At 45.0% G+C, this 17,054-nt stretch overlaps 1 protein-coding gene across 3 annotated transcripts in view; it reads right to left on the minus strand.

Moving 5' to 3' along the window:
• Positions 1–17,054, minus strand: part of SON (SON DNA and RNA binding protein) — a 43,659-nt gene that overhangs the window by 22,611 nt on the left and 3,994 nt on the right. For all 3 annotated transcript variants that reach the window (XM_062001523.1, XM_062001531.1, XM_062001537.1), the window contains exon 3: positions 923–11,179. In XM_062001523.1, coding sequence (XP_061857507.1) covers positions 923–11,179 — 10,257 coding nt within the window. The remainder of the gene's footprint in view (positions 1–922; positions 11,180–17,054) is intronic.

The raw sequence follows: 17,054 nt of genomic DNA on the forward strand, positions 1-17,054 counted from the left end.
TTCTTATTTGATCTGCAGCTTGCAAAGAAATGTGTTGCCACTACCTCTGCAAGAACACAGCTTTATAAAAATCCTAAAAAGATAACATTTTTTGCTTCTTAAGCACCAGAAGTACACAGATACAGACATGCTGCATAACCAAAGCACGAAGGCAGTTCAAGGATGCTCATTAATTCCCATTTTCTATACAAAAATACTTCTCTTGTAGAGCAGCTTCCATGTTAATTTTATGAGTCTGAGTTAAAAGTATCAGTACCTGAGGTCCACAAAAGGAGGCTTTCTCACACACTGTATGAAACCTCATCTCTCAAAATTAAAATCCTTTCTCCTTATGGACCTGACTACCTAAGGAAACTGCAAGGTCTGTCTTCCATTATGGAGGAAAGATGCAGTTCGTGAGGATTTTTTCCTCTATTTTCCAATCAGCAGGGTCTGTGAATATTTTCAGAAACCAGGTTTCCTTCCCATTAAGTTCTTACTATGAGAGAAAGGCAAGACAGAGTAATGAAAGCAGATAAATAAGCATTACAGCTGATGACAAAGCTTGGAACTCTCCAACTGGCGCTTCCTTTCAAATATTCTTTTCTGCCCAATTTGTTCTCAGGAAAAGTAGGAAGTTTCTTAGACAGTACTTGGCCTTTACTATTACAATGAACAGTATTCCTCAAGACTGCAACATACTACTGTAGTATAAAAGCTCTATAACCAAGATAAAACTTGCTCTAAGAATACTTTCATCCTAATGGTAAGGACTGATTCAGCTCCACCATAAAAGTCCCTATTGGAACTCATTGCCTAAAAGCAATGCACAAAATGACTTCCAAGAAACTCCTCACAAACGCTAGAAAGATGCGTTAAGATTGTGTAACTGACCACAGTATCACCCAACCCTGAAATTAATGGAAATAAAATGATCACTTACCCAAGTCTGTAAGACGTTTAGGTGACCTGCTTGAAAATCGTTCTGACGACCTCGACCTACGACGATCAGGTGATCTGCTGTATCTTCTTCTCCCTGAAGATCTCGAGCGCCGCAGTCGAATTGGTGACCTACTAGAGCTCCGTCTTCTTCCTCTTGACCTTGACCGCCTTTGACGAATAGGTGTTCGACTCCTGCTCCGTAATCTGAGTGATATTCTACGATCTCTTGAATCTGATCTTCTTCTTCTTCTGTCAGTAGATCTTGATCTATTTCTCTGAGATCTCTTACGCCTGTCTCTTGATAAAGAACGTCGCCTTCTTGATGCTGACCTTGACCTGCTCCTCCTTCTGTGCCTTGAACGTGACAATGAGCTAGATCGAGAGCGACGATTAGATTTTGATCTTGATGCTCGTCTCCGTGTTACTGACCTGGAGCGATTCCGTCTAGAGCGAGATTCTGTGTCGTATCTCTGGGATCTGCGCTGAGAAGACCTGGAGCGTCTGCTTCTGGACCTCCGTGAAGATTCTTTGTCTGCTGTTTTTTCAACAGATTTGGATCGACTCCTTTGGCGAGCGGTGGACCTGGAGCGTCTACGTCTAGACCTCCGTGAAGAATCTTTGTCTGCTGCTTTTTCAACTGATGTTGATCGACTCCTTTGGTGAACGATGGACCTGGAGCGTCTACGTCTAGACCTCCGTGAAGATTCTTTGTCTGCTGTTTTTTCAACAGATGTGGATCTACTCTTCTGGTAAGCAGCAGACCTGGAACGCCTATGTCTAGATCTCCGTGAAGACTCATCTGCCGCTTTTTCAACTGATGTGGACCGACTCTTTTCGCGAGCAGGAGATTTAGAGAGTCTGCTTAGAGACCTTCGTGAGGACTCTTTGTCAGATACTTTATCAACAGATTTGGATCTAGATTTTTCACGTTCAGAAGACTCAGAACGCCTGCTTTCAGCTATAAAGGAAGAGTCCTGTTCTTCTGACCTTTCAAGAGGCATGGAATCCTGTTTATCTTCATCTGCCTCTGCATCCTCACCCTCTTCACCACTGCTAGACCTTGACTCACGCTCATCTGACGATGTGGAGTCTCTTCGCTCTGCTGTCAAGGAAGGCTCCCCATCATCTGCTTCTTCACCAGAGCTAGACCTTGATTCACGTCCATCAGGGGATGGTGAACGTCTGTCTTCAGTTGCCAAAGAGGGTTCCATATCCTCTGCTTCTTCACCAGCGGTGGACCTTGACTCTTGTTCATCCGATGATGTGGAATCTCTTCGTTCAGCTGTCAAAGAGGGCTCGACATCCTCTGCATCTTCACCAGCAGTAGACCTTGACTCTTGTTCATCTGAGGACGTGGAGTCTCTACGTTCAGTTGTCAAAGACAGCTCCTGGTCCTCTGCTTCTTCACCAGTGGTCGACCTTGACTCACGTCCATCAGGTGACATGGAACGTCTATGTTCAGCTGTTGAAGGTTCCAAATCCTCCATTTCTTCACCTGTTGTAGACCTTGACTCACGGTCATCAGAGGATGTGGAGTGTCTACGTTCAGCTGTCAAAGAGGGCTCCCCATCTTCTACTTCTTCACCGGCAGTAGACTCATGCTCATCAGATGATGTGGAGTCTCTTCGATCAGCTGTGAAAGAGGTTTCTGCATCTTCCACCTCTTCCCCAGCAGTGGACCTTGACTCATGCTCATCAGAAGACACAGAGGATCTTCGTTCCGTTGCCAAAGGCTGCTCTAAGTACTCTGCTTCTTCACCAATGCTAGACCTCGACTCATGTTCATCAGGGGACGGGGATCGCCTGTGTTCAGATATCAAAGAGGGTTCCAAATCATCCATTTCTTCATCTATGATAGACTTCTGGTCATGGCCTTCAGGTGACACAGACCGTCTATGTTCAGAAGTCAAAGAGGACTCTAGACCCTCTTCCTCCACAGGAGACTTCAGCTCGTGACCTTCCTGATATGGGGATGTGGAACGCCTACATTCAGATGTCAAAGATGGCTCTAGATCCCCTGTCTCTTCACCAGGGCCAGATTTCACACTGTAGCCATCAGGGGACATGCAACATCCACCTTCAGCCACTAAAGAAGGCATTGTGTCATCCATTTTTTCAACAGGGACAGAATTCAAGTCAGAGTCATCAGGGGAGATGGAGACTCTATCGTTTAATGCCAAAGGTTCAATACCATCTACTTTTTCATCACTGGGGAATCTCAACTCCTGCCCATCAAGGGACACTCCACATTCATTTTCAGGTGTTGGAGAATGCTCCTGCGCATCCGCTTTTGGAATATGGGTGAATCTTACCTCCTGGCTCTCAAAAGACGAAACATGGTCATTTTCAGATGTCAAAGAAGAATCCATATCCCCTGTTTTCTCAGTATGAGCTAATCTTGACTCATACTCTCCCAGTGATACAGCATGTTCATTTTCATATGTTAGAGTAGGTTCTGTAGCCTCTACTTTTTCAGCAGGACTAGACTGCAGCTCCTGACCTTCAGGGGACATGGTACATTCACCTTCAGACAAAGACAACTCCTGCACCTCTGTTTTTTCAACAACAGTAGATTGCAACTCCTGACTATCAGTGGACATTGAACTTTCACTTTCAGATGTTTCAGAAGGTTCCTCTGTTTCTTCTTTTTCAACAGGACTGGATCTCAAACCATGGTCTTCAGGGGATACCTTGTACTCATTTTCAGACACCTGCACCTCAGTTTTTTCATTAAGAGCAGACACCAATTCCTGCCCTTCAGGGGATACAGCATATTCACTGGCTGGTATCAGTGAAGGTTCCGGCACCACTGCTTTTTCAGCAAAGTTTGACTGTAATCTTTGGCCTTCAGGGAAGATGGCATACTCACAGTCAGAAGTCAAGGAAGGCTCCTGCACTTCTTTTTCAGCAGAGCTGACTGTCATCTCCCGGCCCTCAGGAGATATAGCATACTCATTTTCAGACAGCAGTGAACCCTCCTGTACCTCTGTTTTTTCAGCAAGGGAAGATGGCAATTCATGATCTTCAGAAGACACAGCATATTCATCATCAGGTACTACAGAAGCCTGTATCTCTACCTTTTCAGGAGAGCTACATCTCAACTCCTGGCCTTTCCAAGATACAGCATATTCATTTTCATACATCAGAACAGGCTTCTGTAATTCCGTGTTTTCAACAGGGGGTGACTGCAACTCCTCACTCTCAATGGCCACAGAACATCTTTCTTCAGACATCTGATAAAGTCCTTGTCTCTCTGATTTTTCAACAGGGGTTGATGTCAACTCCAGGCCATCAATCCGTACTGTGTATTCATTTTCAGACACTTGAGAAGGCTCGTCTACCTCAGCTTTTGCAAAAGGCATGGATGTCACCTCGTGATCATCAGAGGAAACAGAACATCTGCTTTCCAGCATCAGAGGTGACTCCTGCACTTGTATTTCTTCATCACAGGCAGATCTCAACTCATGACCATCAGAGGATTCAATGCATTTCACTTCAGATGAGTTTTGCAACTCTACTTTTTCAGCAGCAATAGGTCTCAATTCGTGACTATCGGGCAACAGGAAAAGCCCGTCTTCAGATGCCACATGAGTCACTAGGGCCTGAGGTTTTTCAGTGGGCGTGCTTACTGATTCACAAACATCGGCAGACTTGGAAAGCCCACTTTCCACTTGGAGAGGTTTCTGTATCTCCATTTTTTCAGCTGCAGTAGATGTCAATTCATAACTTTCAGGGAAGGCAGAACACCTAAGCTCAGGTGCCAATGACAGTTCTGAGACTTCTGTTTTCTCAAAGTAATTGTGTTTTAATTTATGGCCATCATGGCACACAGGAATTCCACTTTTAGATATCAAGACCGATCCTGTACCCTCTAATTTTCCAGCAGGCAAGTATCTCGACTCACGCATCACAGAAGGTTCAGAGCAATCAATTTCAAGTATTTGTGAAAGTACTGGACCATCTAAATCTCTGTCAACAGATGATCTGGACTCATGAATTTCAGCAGACTGGCAGCTTTGTCCTACAGTTGTCAGCACAACTTTCTGCATTTTTTCAAAAGACGACACTGAAATGAGGTTATCCAAGATCTCAACAGGACCACAATCAGGTGTCAGGGAAACACTGGGAACCTTGACTTTTTCAACAGATAAAGATCTTTGTTCATTTCCATCAGGTGACTTGAAGGATCTAACTTCAGACATCAATGGCTGCTCTTCTACCTGTGTGGCAAAACTGGACCCTGACTCATGTCCATTGGGAGACTCAAAGCGTACACTGTCAGAAACATGAGAAAGCTCTTGCATCTGTCCCTTTTCAATAGGCAAGGAGGTTGACTCACAGACACCAGGGAATGCAGAGCCTGTAACTTCAGGTGCTAAAAAAGGTTTTTGAACCGTTCCTGTTTCAAAAGATAGTGACCTTGACTCAGAGCCATCAGGCAACTTGGAAGATTGACTTTCAGGTACTTCTGAAAACTTTTGAAGCTCTGTTTTTTCAGTGAGGATATGTCTCAATTCATGACCATCAGAAAGTACATTTTCAGACACCAGAGAAGACCCCTGAATCTCTGTATTTCCAGAGGACGAGGAAATTGTCTTGTAATCATCAGAAGACACAGAGCAACCACTTTCAAGCGCCAGAAGAGGCTCTGGACCCTCCACTTCTTTGAGGGAGGTAGACCTTGACTCATCTTCATGGGATGCAGAGAGCTGAGTCTCTGTAACCAAAGAAGTTCCTAAATCTCCTCTTTTTTCAGCAGATGAGGACTCAGATGTGGAGTAGGTAAACTCAGATAGTGAAGATGACTCTAGGGCTACTGCTTTTTCAGACAATCCATTTTCAGATGTCATAGACATCTGTGTTTTTTCCACAGGCATAGATCTCAATTCTCGGTCATCTGTGGTTTTGGAGCTATCAAACTCAGACATCACAGAAGGCTGCTGACTTGCTGTTTTATCAACAGATGAGGAGCTGTTCTCAAGACTATCAAAAGTTTTGGAAATTCCACTTTCAGATGCTGGCGGCAGCTCTGGGCCATTTACTCCTTCAACAGACAAAGCCATTGAAGTGGGACCATTAGATGATTTGCAAGGGCTGCCTTCACTAGTAAAAGAATGTTCAGAAACTTCTCCTTCTTCAAGACATCTGGTTGACTCCCGAAGTTCAGAAGACTCTATACACTTGCTACTGCACTTTACTGAGGATAATTTACTGTCTCTTTTTTCTATAGATTTGGACCTTGACTTAACACTATCGGATGACTTGGAACGCTTCCGTTTGGACTTTTTTGAAGATTCCTTACGCTTTTTTTCAACAGACCTAGACCTAGATTTGTAACGGTCAGAAGACTTTGAGCGGCGACGCTTTGATTTTCGTGAGGACTCCTTCTTTTTTTCCACCGATTTGGATCTAGACTTGTAACGGTCAGAAGACTTTGAGCGCTGACGTTTAGATTTCCGTGATGATTGTTTCCGATCCCTTTTTTCTACTGATCTGGATCTAGACTTGTAACGGTCAGAGGACTTTGAGCGCTGACGTTTAGACCTCCGCAGAGATGTCTTCCGACCTCTCTTCTCAACAGATCTTGATCGAGATTTTGATCGATCAGAGGATCCCGACCCTCTATGTCTGAATCTCCATGAGTATTCTTTGCCCCCTCTCTTTTCTGAGGACCTGGATCTAGATTTAGAACGGTCAGAGGACCTGGAACGTCTGCGGCGGGATCTCCAGGAAGACAATCTGCTCCCCCTCTTTTCCACTGACCGTGATTTAGACCTGTAGCGGTCAGATGACCTCGAACGTCTGCGCCCAGATCTTCGAGAGGACAGGCGCTTCTCCACTGACCGTGACTTAGACCTGTAGCGGTCAGAAGACCTGGAATGTCTGCGTCCAGATCTCCGAGAGGACAGCCGCTTTTCCACTGACCTGGACTTCGAATGGTAGCGGTCAGAAGACCTGGAACGTCTGCGCCCAGACCTTCTAGAGGACAGTCGCTTTTCCACTGACCTAGATTTAGACCGGTAACGATCAGAAGATCTGGAACGTCTGCGGCCAGACCTTCGGGAGGACAGTCGCTTTTCCACGGACCTGGATTTAGACCGGTAACGATCAGAAGACCTGGATCGCCTGCGTCTGGACCTTCGGGAGGACAATCGCTTTTCCAATGATCTTGATTTAGACCTGTAGTGGTCAGATGACCTGGAACGTCTACGTCTGGACCTCCCAGAGGACAACCTGCTCCCTCTCTTTTCTGCTGATCTGGACTTAGATCTGTAGTGGTCAGACGACCTGGAACGTCTGCGCCTCGACCGCCGGGAAGACACTCTTCTCTCTCTCTTCTCCACAGATCGGGATCTAGATTTGGAATGCTTTTTTCTGGAAACGGAATAGTTTCTGCTCCTAGAACGTCCTCTTTTAGAGGTCAAACGCCTGGAAGTAGAACGTGACCTCGATTTTTTCTTCCTCTTCCTAGACCTGGAGTGAGACTTGGACCGACTTCTTTTTTGTTTCTTTGCATCATGTTTTTTATCACTGCTTCTATGGCTACTTTTTTCAACAACTTTCTCAAGTCTCATCAGAGTCTCCTTCATCCGTGCTGCCACATCAGGTTGGACATCAGATGTTTCTGAATCTCTCTTCTCTGACTCAGCCTCTGGAGTTGCTTCTTTGACAGACTCAGCCTCCGGAATGACTTCTGACTGACTTGCCTCTTCGACAAGTACTGGAACTGCTTCTGTAACAGTCTCAGGTGGTGGAGCTGCTTCCAAATCTTTTGTCTCCGCCTCTACTCCCATAGCTGTTTCTGCATCTTTCATCTCTACAACAGTCTCAGAAAGAAAAGCTGTTTCCAAATCTTTTGTTTCTGCCATATAAGCTGGAGCTGCTTCCAACTGTTTTGTGTCTGTTATTATTTGAGATTCAGAAGCCTCTGCTGAAACTTCTTCATCTGCTGCACAGGAAGAACTAAAAATTGTTTCTGCTATTGAAGGCTCCGATGTTTGAGTTTGCTCTGCATCTTTCCTTTCAGCCGGTATCTCGCATTTCTGAGCCTCATCTGGAACTCTCACCTCGTCCATTTGTTGACCCTGCACCCCTTCTGCATATTGTACTTCTGCTGCCACTTCATGGTCCAGATCTTTCATGTCCCCTGGTTCTGGAACTGTTTCAGAAGATTTAATTTCACCAGAACTTAAACTTTCTGGAGCCTCTTCTGTAGTCTTCCATTCTGCGGTAGGTTTTGCTTCTAAAACTGCTACCAAATGTTCTTGCTTTTCAGCATGCAAAGATTCTGAAATGGCTTCTGAAGTAACATCTAAAACATTCATCGCCTCCACATTTCCAGATTTTGGGGAAGCTTCCAAATCCTGGATATCTCCCATGTGTACCTGAGGCTCTTCAACTGTTTCAGAACTTTTCATCTCTAAAGTTGCAGACTCTTTCATACTTTCCAACAATCTCACTTCTCTGGCTTCTGATGCAGGCTCAAAATATTTTGCTTCTATTGTTTTCTCAGTTTCTGAAGCTTCTTCCAAACCCTCTGCACTGGTAAGCGAGGGCTCATTTTTTGGGGGGCTTGTCCTCCTTGTTGCAATTATATATTCTACAGTAGGTCCCTGAGTTCTCATATCCGTCAAAATCTTAGATTCCAAAGATCCTTTCGTAACTTCTGTGACTATTTCTGATGCCATAGTTTTTTCTTCCACTCTGGGCAAAGACTCTAATACTGCTTCTGAATGACCTACTACTTGTTCCTGTACAGACTTGGAACTTGTTTCCAAAGTTGGCAACATCAGTGTTTGCACAGGTTCTAGTACTCCTTCTTTGCTCTTTGATTTGTTTGGACCTTCTGGGGCAATTTCAGAATGTGTTATTTCTCTAGCCACCTCAGATGCCAACGTCCTTCCCAAGCCTTGCATTGTCCCCATTTCAGATCCCATGAGCATTTCTAAATTTTTCATCTGTGTGAAGTGTGAAGTTTTTGATCTTGCTTCCACATCTTTTACCTCTGCAGCTGTCTCAACTTCTGACAAGTTGTCTAAATCTCTCACTTCAGCAGCGGCAGAACTGGTAGTTAGATCAGAATCCTTTATCTCTCTTGACACCTCAGTTTGTGAGGTTCTTGTGTGTGTCATGACTAGTGACTGTGGAATTATGGAACTCTCTGTTTTGCTTACACTAAAAGCTTCTGTAAGTGTTCCTGCATATTTTGAGTCTCTCTCTGCTACAGTTTTCATATGCATCATCTCTGGTAACATCTCAGATGTTCTAACTTGTTCCATGCTTGCACGTGCAATCATGGATTCAGGAGTCCTTTCTGACCTCTCCTCTAGGGCAAGACGTTGTGCACTTGCTTCCAAGACTTTGTTACCCATTTTGGCTTCAGAAAATACATTTTCTCCTAAGCCTCTTGCCACTGCAAACGCTCCAGGCTGCAAGACTGCTTCCACAGTTTGTATTTTTGGCATACCTACAGATGTTGAATCACCTAATTCAGAGACTTCTGAACCTTTAAACTGTGCTGTTGAATCTAGTGTTGCTGCTAAACCTCTTGCCACACTCCCACAGTGCACTGCTTCTGAACCTTTCACACTACCCATGTGCAAAGACGGTGAAGTTGTTTTTAAAGTTTTTGCTTCCACTGCAGTCATTGGTCTTGGGACTCCTACTGTACTTCTCACACTTTCTTTCTGCAAAGATAGAGGAGTTGCTTCCATGCCTCTCATAGTTGTTTCACTCTCCTCTGGTTGTCTCAGTAATGTAAACCCTTCCATGCTTGCTTGAGGACCTTTGAAACCCTCTGCTACTTGGATTTCTGGAGTTGTTTGGGGAACAAAGGTCTGCACAACTGCTACAGGTTCTGAAGTTGCCCTTAAATCTTTTGCCTCTGTACCTGTCAATTCTTGCAGAAGTGCAGATTCTCGGCTTCTATCAGTGCTTCTTGCTTCCTGTAGACACTCTGATGTAACACCCGCAGGTTCCATCGTTTGCAAGGTTTGGGGCTTTATTACAGTTTCCATAAGCACAGAGCTTCTAGCTGGTTCAATATCCTTCACTTTTGTAATAGCTCCTGGTCCAAGGGGTATTTTGGCACTTTGTATTTCTACCTGGGTCACAGTAGTCTCTGTAGATATTTTAAAAGGATGTTGCAAAGATACATCTGCCTTCAAGCCACTTGAACCCTCAATGGGACTGCACTGTGTCACTCCCAAATTATCAGACATAACTGATAGCTTCAGGGTTGGTTCCGAAGTTCTGCTCATACCTCCTAATTCTGAAGATCTTTCCACATTTTTCAAATTTCCCATGTAGAGAGATCTTTCAGTTGCTTCTGGAATTTTCACTTCTTCCATGGCCACAGGCATGTGACCTACCTCCACAGTATTCAGATCTGTCTGACTTGCAGATGTAGTAATTATTGTCATGTCACTCGCCAAAGACAGAGATTCTGAAGTTGCTTCTAACTCTTTTGCTCCACTCTGTGCCACAGATTGTAGAGATGCTTCCGAGTATTGCACTTCCATGGTCTCAGACTCAAGAGCTATATCCGCAGCTTTTACTCCCTCAGTGCCCAAAGCTAGAGTTGCTGATGAATCTTGCTGAATTTCAAATGTACTGGCAATTCCAGATGGTATGCTAGGTAAAGTATCATTTCCAGTATCAACAAGAACACCTTTTTCACTTGCATTGATAGCTATTGGATAAATATTTTCTTGTGACTGTTGAAGCTGTTCTTCTCTAGTGCAAATTTTAGTCTGACTTATACCAGCAGTTTCTTGGATGGCAGGTTGACTGCTTTCTAAGTTAAATGGAGGATTTGTTGCACACAAAGTCCCTTTCTCACTTCCAAGATTTTCTGTAGATTGCTGATAATCAGTTCCTGAATGAGAAACAAGTCCTAAAGCTTGTCTATCAAGCTCCTCACTTGCTTTTAAGCACAGTTCTTCTGGCTGCATTTGGACAGCCAGATTTGGATCTCCAAATCCTCCATGTTCTACACTCAGTTTGGTGCTTGATTTCTCTGGCATCAAAAGAGACGCAGGCTGCAAGGCCGCATGTTCTCCATGACGTGCACTCAACTTTGACTCCTTTGGCTGCTTTTTATGCTTTTTCTCTTTCTTCCTTTTCTTCTTCTTTTTCTTCTTCTTCTTGCTTTTGTGTTTCTTGTTCTTCTTTGATTTTTTCCTAGGAATTTCATCTTCACCGGTAGAGCTTCTTTTTGTAGACTGAGTACTATTTTTCACAGTATTTTTGTCTACGTCTAGAAAAAATGATATTTTCTTTGTAAATGCTACTAAAACAACATTTTAAAACTTCTTTTAGACTAGTGACCAAAGACAAGAACCAATGTAAAACGAATTTCAAACTTGAACTACCATACATAAACAGCACACACTCCCTTTTCAGCTCTCTTACCCTTCCTTTTAGGAATTACTTGAAGTAAAAATGACTAATGCTTCTTTCAAAAACTTTACCATATCTTCCTGGTCAACAACAGCTACAGTGGCAATATGACTCTCTCCAAGAAGTACAGGACAAGCAGGTGAGTAGGCCTAGTCAGCATAGGTTTATGAAAGGCCAGCCCTGCCCGACTAACTTGATCTCCTTCTAGGACAAGGTGACCCACTTAATCAATAAGGGAAAGGCTGTGGATGTTGTCCACCTAGACTTTAGCATAGCCTTTGACACCATTTCCCACAACACCCTCCTGGAGAAATCGTTGGCCCAAGGCTTGGATAGATCTACTCTGAGACAGGTAAAAGACTGGATGGCCGGGCCCAGAGAGTGGTGGTGGAGTTAAACCCAGTTGGTAGCCTGTCACCAGTGGTTTTCCCCAGGGCTCAGTGCTGGGGTCTGTTCTGGTTAACATCTTTAGCAATGATTGGGACAAGTAAGTTTCACCCTCAGTTAAGACCTTGCAGATAATACGCAGCTGAGCAGGAGTGTCCATCTGCTTGAGGGCAGTGAGGCTCTGCAGAGGAACCTGAACTGGCTGGATAAATGAGCCAAGGCCAATTGTATGAGGTTCAACAAGGCCAAGTGCCAGGTCCTGCACTCAGGCCACAACAACCCTACGCAACGCTACAGGCTTGGGACAGAGTGGCTGGAAAGCTGCCTGGAGGAAAGGACCTAGGGGTATTGATTAACAGCCACTTGAACATAAGCCAGCAGTATGACTAGGTGACAAGGCAAGCCAATAGCATCCTGGCTTGTATCAGCAACAGTGTGGCTAGCAGGATTAGTGAAGTGATCGTTCCTCTGTACTCAACAATGGTGAGGCCACATCTTGAATACTGCATTCGGTTTTGGGCCCCAGTCTTGGTTTCAGAAGCTAAGCAGGATAAGGTCTAGTTCGTACTTGGATGGCACACCACCTCAGAATAGCAGGCATTGGTCAGCAGATGGTCAACAACTGCATTGTGCATTACTTGCTGGGGTTATTTTCTTCTTTTTAAAATGTTTATTTCATGGATTTTTTTTATAGTCCTTTTCATTACTGCTATTATATATTTTCATTACTATTATATTTTATTTTAGTTAGTAAACTGTTCTCATCTCAAACCCCACATTTTACTTTTTTTTTCCCGATTCTACTCCCCATCACACTGCTGGTAGGAGGAATGAGCAAGCAGCTGTGTGGTACTTAGTTCCTGGTTGGGGTTAAACACCAGTCACTACAAGAAACACACTGAGATGCTGGCATGTGTCTAAGGAAGGGCAATGAAGCTGCTGAAAGGTCTAGAGCACAAGAGTGGCTTAGGGAACTGGTGTTGTTTAGGCTGTAAAAAAGAGGAGGCTGAAGGGAGACCTTATTACTCTCTACAACTACCTGAAAGGAGACTGTAGTGAGGTAGAGACAGGTCTCCTCTCACAAATTACAAGCAATGAGGCAAGAGGAAATGGTGTCAAATTGCACCAGGGAGGTTTAGATTCAATATTAGGAAAAATTTCTTCACCAAAGGGGTTGTCAGGCATAAAAGACAATACCTGTGGCCGATGTGACTAGGTGAATGACCTGCTTAGCCTGGTGGCTGAACTGAAGAAGGAGGTGGACAGGCTGGAGTGTCAGGGAGTGAGAGAGAGAGAGACTGGTGGACCAAGAATCTACAATCCCTGCAGCATCATCAGCAAGGTCAGGCTTCAAAAGTACAGGGTTAGGGTTAGAGGGGACCTGAGAGATGGAGGGGAATGGATACAGATCCCTTCTCAGGAAGGTAGGCAAAGCTCTTCCTGCCTCCCCAGTTGCCTTTGCATAACAGGTATGGGGCTTTGGAAGTTAAGGGCCAGACAATGGAATATGAGGATGTAGGGTCACTTGAAGAGTTGCCCAGAGTTAATCAGTCACCATCATGCCTTAAGACTGCCTCAATTGAAAAAAAGAAAAAAACAAAAAGGAGTGTTATAGTAGTAGGTGTTTCCCTTCTGAAGGGAGCTGAAGGTCCCATATGTCAACCAGACCCATCCCACAGAAAGGTCTGCTGACTCCCTGGGGCCTCAGTTAGAGATGTTGCCAGAAACCTCTCTGGTCTGGTGTGGCCAAATGACCCGCTGTTGGTAATGCAGGTTGGTACTGACGACGTTACAGAGAGAAGTTCAAAAGCTATTAAAAGGAGTTCAGGGCATTAGGGAGAATTCTTGATGGCTCGGGCACACAAGTAGTGTTCTCCTCCACCCCTCTCATCGCAGGGAAGAATACTGAGCACGTAAGGAAAACCCACCTGATTAACAGGTGGTTCAGAGGCTGGTGCCATCAACACAACTTCGGGTTTTTTCACCATGGTTAAATTTTCATGATGCCTGGTCTGATGACAGACAGGAGTTCAGCTGTCTCAGAGGGGAAGAAGGATCCTTGCAAACAAGTTAGAGGGCCTCACAGAAAGGGCTTTAAACTAATTTTGAAGGGAGAAGGGGATAAAATCAGGCCCACAAGAGTTGAGCCCAAGGGTGGTAAACCAGTGCCACAGGTGAAACCTACACGATATACTTCCTTCTTGAAATGCCTGTACGCCAACACACACAACATGGGGAATAAACAGGAGATGGAAATTTGTGTATGGGCAAGGGGTTATGATCTAGTGGTTATTACAGAGACACGGTGGGAAAGCTCATATGACTGGAACACAGTCATAGGTGGCCATGTCCTTTCTAGGACAGACAGGCCAACAAGATGAGGTAGTGCAGTTGCTCTTTATGTGAGAGAGCAGATGGATTGTACTGACTTCTCTCCAGGAGAGGATGAGGGGCAAGTTTAGAGTTTGTGGGTTAGAATTAAGGGGCTGGCTAGCATGTGTGACACTGTTGTCGGTGTCTATTACAGGCCACCTTATCAGGCTGGAGAAGTTGATGAGGCCTTCTACAGGCAGCTGGAAGCAGCATCAAAATCACAGGCCTCGGTTTTCATGAGGGATTTCAACTATCCAGACAGCTGCTGGAAGACCTACATGGCTAGACACTTACAGTCCAGGAGGGTCCTTCAGTGCATCAATGTCAACTTTTTGATGCAAATGGTGAATCTGCCAACTAGGAGAGGAGCTCTACTAGATCTTATACTCAGAAACAAGCAGGGTCTTGTTGGAAGTGGTGAAGGTTGAGGGCAGTCTTGGCTGCAGCAACCATGAGATGGTAGAGTTCAGGATCTTGTACAATAGGAACACAATGCCAACCAGGATCTCAACCCTGCACTTCAGCAAAACCAACTTTGTCCATTTCAAGCAATTGCTATGGGATATCCTGTGAGACAGGGTACTAGAAGATAAAGGGGGCCAAGACAGTTGGCCTGTACTTAAGGAGTGCCATTTCCAAGCTCAGGATCAGAGCATCCCAGCGGGTAGGAAATCAAGAATGGGAGCCAGGAGACCCACATGGTTAAACACAGAACTGTTGGGTAAACTCAAGTAGAAGAAGAGAGTCTATAGATCATGGAAGGAAGGGATGGCCACTTGGGATGCAAGGAGGCAACTAGGAAAGCTAAAACCTCATTGGAGTTACGTGTTGCAAGAGAGGTCAAGGACAACAAAAAGAGCCTCTACAAATACATTGCAGACAAAACTAACACTAGAGGCAATGTAGACCCACTTTTGAATGGGGCAGGTGCCCTGGTGACACAGGATACAGAGAAGGCAGAGTTAAGGCAATCCTTTGTCTATACTGCTGGAGACTGTCCTCAGGAGCCCCAGACTCCAGAGGAAGTCAGGTTAAAGGAGAACTTTTGTTGATGAGGACCGAGTTAAGGATCAGTTGAGCAATCTGGATGTACATAAATCCATGGACCCCAATGGGATGCACTCACGGGTGCTGAGGGCACTGGTGGAACTCATTGCTAAACCATTCTCCATCACCTTCAGTAAGTCATGGAGAACAGGAGAGGTGCCTGAGGACTGGAAGAAAGCAAATGTCACTGCAGTCTTCAAAAAGGGTAAGAAAGATGAGCCAGGTAACTACAGACCAGTCATCCTCACCTCCATCCCTGGAAAGGTGATGTAACACCTTATGCTGGATGCTGTCTCCAGGCATTTAAAGGACAAAAGAGTCATTAGGAGCAGTCAGCATGGCTATACCAAGGGCAAGCCATGTTTGACCAACCTGATAGCCTTTTATGAAGCTGTAACCAGGTGGATTGATGGTGGTTGTGCAGTGGAGGTGGTTTATCTCAATTTCAGTAAAGCATCTGACACAGCATCCTTGCAGCAAAAATGGATGATAGGGTAGTTAGGTGGGATTGTTAACTGGTTGAAGGGAAGAAAGCAGAGCGTGGTGATCAATGGGGCAGGGTCTAGTTGGAGGCCTGTGTCTAGTGGAGTCCCTCGGGGGTCAGTGCTGGGACCGGTATTATTCAATATATTCATTAATGACCTTGATGAGGGATCACAGAGCACTGTCAGCAAGTTTACTGATGATACTAAACTGGGGGGAGTGTCTGACATACCAGAAAGCTGTGCTGCCATTCAACAAGACCTGGACAGGCTGGAGAGTTAGGTGGGGAAAAATCTAAAAAAATTCAACAAGGGCAAGTGTAGAGTCTTGCATCTGGGAAAGAACAATCCCATGTACCAGTACAGGTTGGGGAATGAACTCTCAGAAAGTAGTGTAGCGGAAAGGGACCAGTGGATCCTGGTGACAGCAGGATGAACATGAGCCAGCAATGTGCCCACGTGGGCAAGAAGGCCAATGGCATCCTGGAGTGTATTAGAAGGGCTGTGGGCAGTAGGTTGAGAGAGGTTCTCCTCCCCCTCTACTCTGCCCTTTTGAGATTGCATCTGCAATTTTGTGCCCAGTTCTGGGCCCCTCAGTTCAAGGACAGGGAGCTGCTGGAAAGAGTTCAGCACAGGACCACAAAGGTGATGAAGGAAGTGGAGCATCTCCCTTATGATGAAAGGCTGAGGGAGTTGGGGCTCTTTAGCTTGGAGGAGACTGAAGGGTGACCTCATTAATGTTTACAAATACATAAAGGGCAGGTGTCAGGAGGATGGAGCCAGGCTCTTCTCAATGATGGCCAATGATAGGACATGGGGCAATGGGTAGATGCTGGAACGTAAGAGGCTCCAAAGAAAAGGAAAAACTTCATTGTGAGGGTGAGGGAGCACTGGAACAGGACTCCTAGATGAGTTGTGGAGTCTCCTTCTCTGAGGACATTCAAAACCTGCCTGCACGCATTCCCGTGTGATCTACTCTAGGTGGTCCTGCTCTGGCAGGGGGATTGGACTAGATGACCTCTCGAGGCCCCTTCCAACCCTTAATATTCTGTGATTCTGTGAACAGGTTGCTCAGGGAAGTGGTTGAGTCACCATCCCTGGAGGTATTTAAAAGACAAATAGATGTGGTGCTTAAGGATGTGGTTTAGTGGTGGCAGTGCTTGGTTAACAGTTGGACTCCATGATCTTAAAAGGTCTTTTCCAATCTAAATGATTTATCTGATTGTAAGTAGTTGGATATACTTTTACCTACATTCACTGGGCAGTGCACTCTCGGGAGGCTGAAGATGTGCTTTCAAACTACCCCAAGCTGCTCATGGAAGTGAAACAGAAACTCATTTTCTAGAGAAACTATCTAAGAGCTGATTCACTTGATGTATAAAAAGCAGCCAGCCCACTATCCTTTACTATGCTTGACTCCAATCTTATTAATGTGTCAGAAAT

This window comes from Colius striatus, chromosome 1 (assembly GCF_028858725.1).
Source record: "Colius striatus isolate bColStr4 chromosome 1, bColStr4.1.hap1, whole genome shotgun sequence".
Classification (NCBI taxonomy): domain Eukaryota; kingdom Metazoa; phylum Chordata; class Aves; order Coliiformes; family Coliidae; genus Colius; species Colius striatus.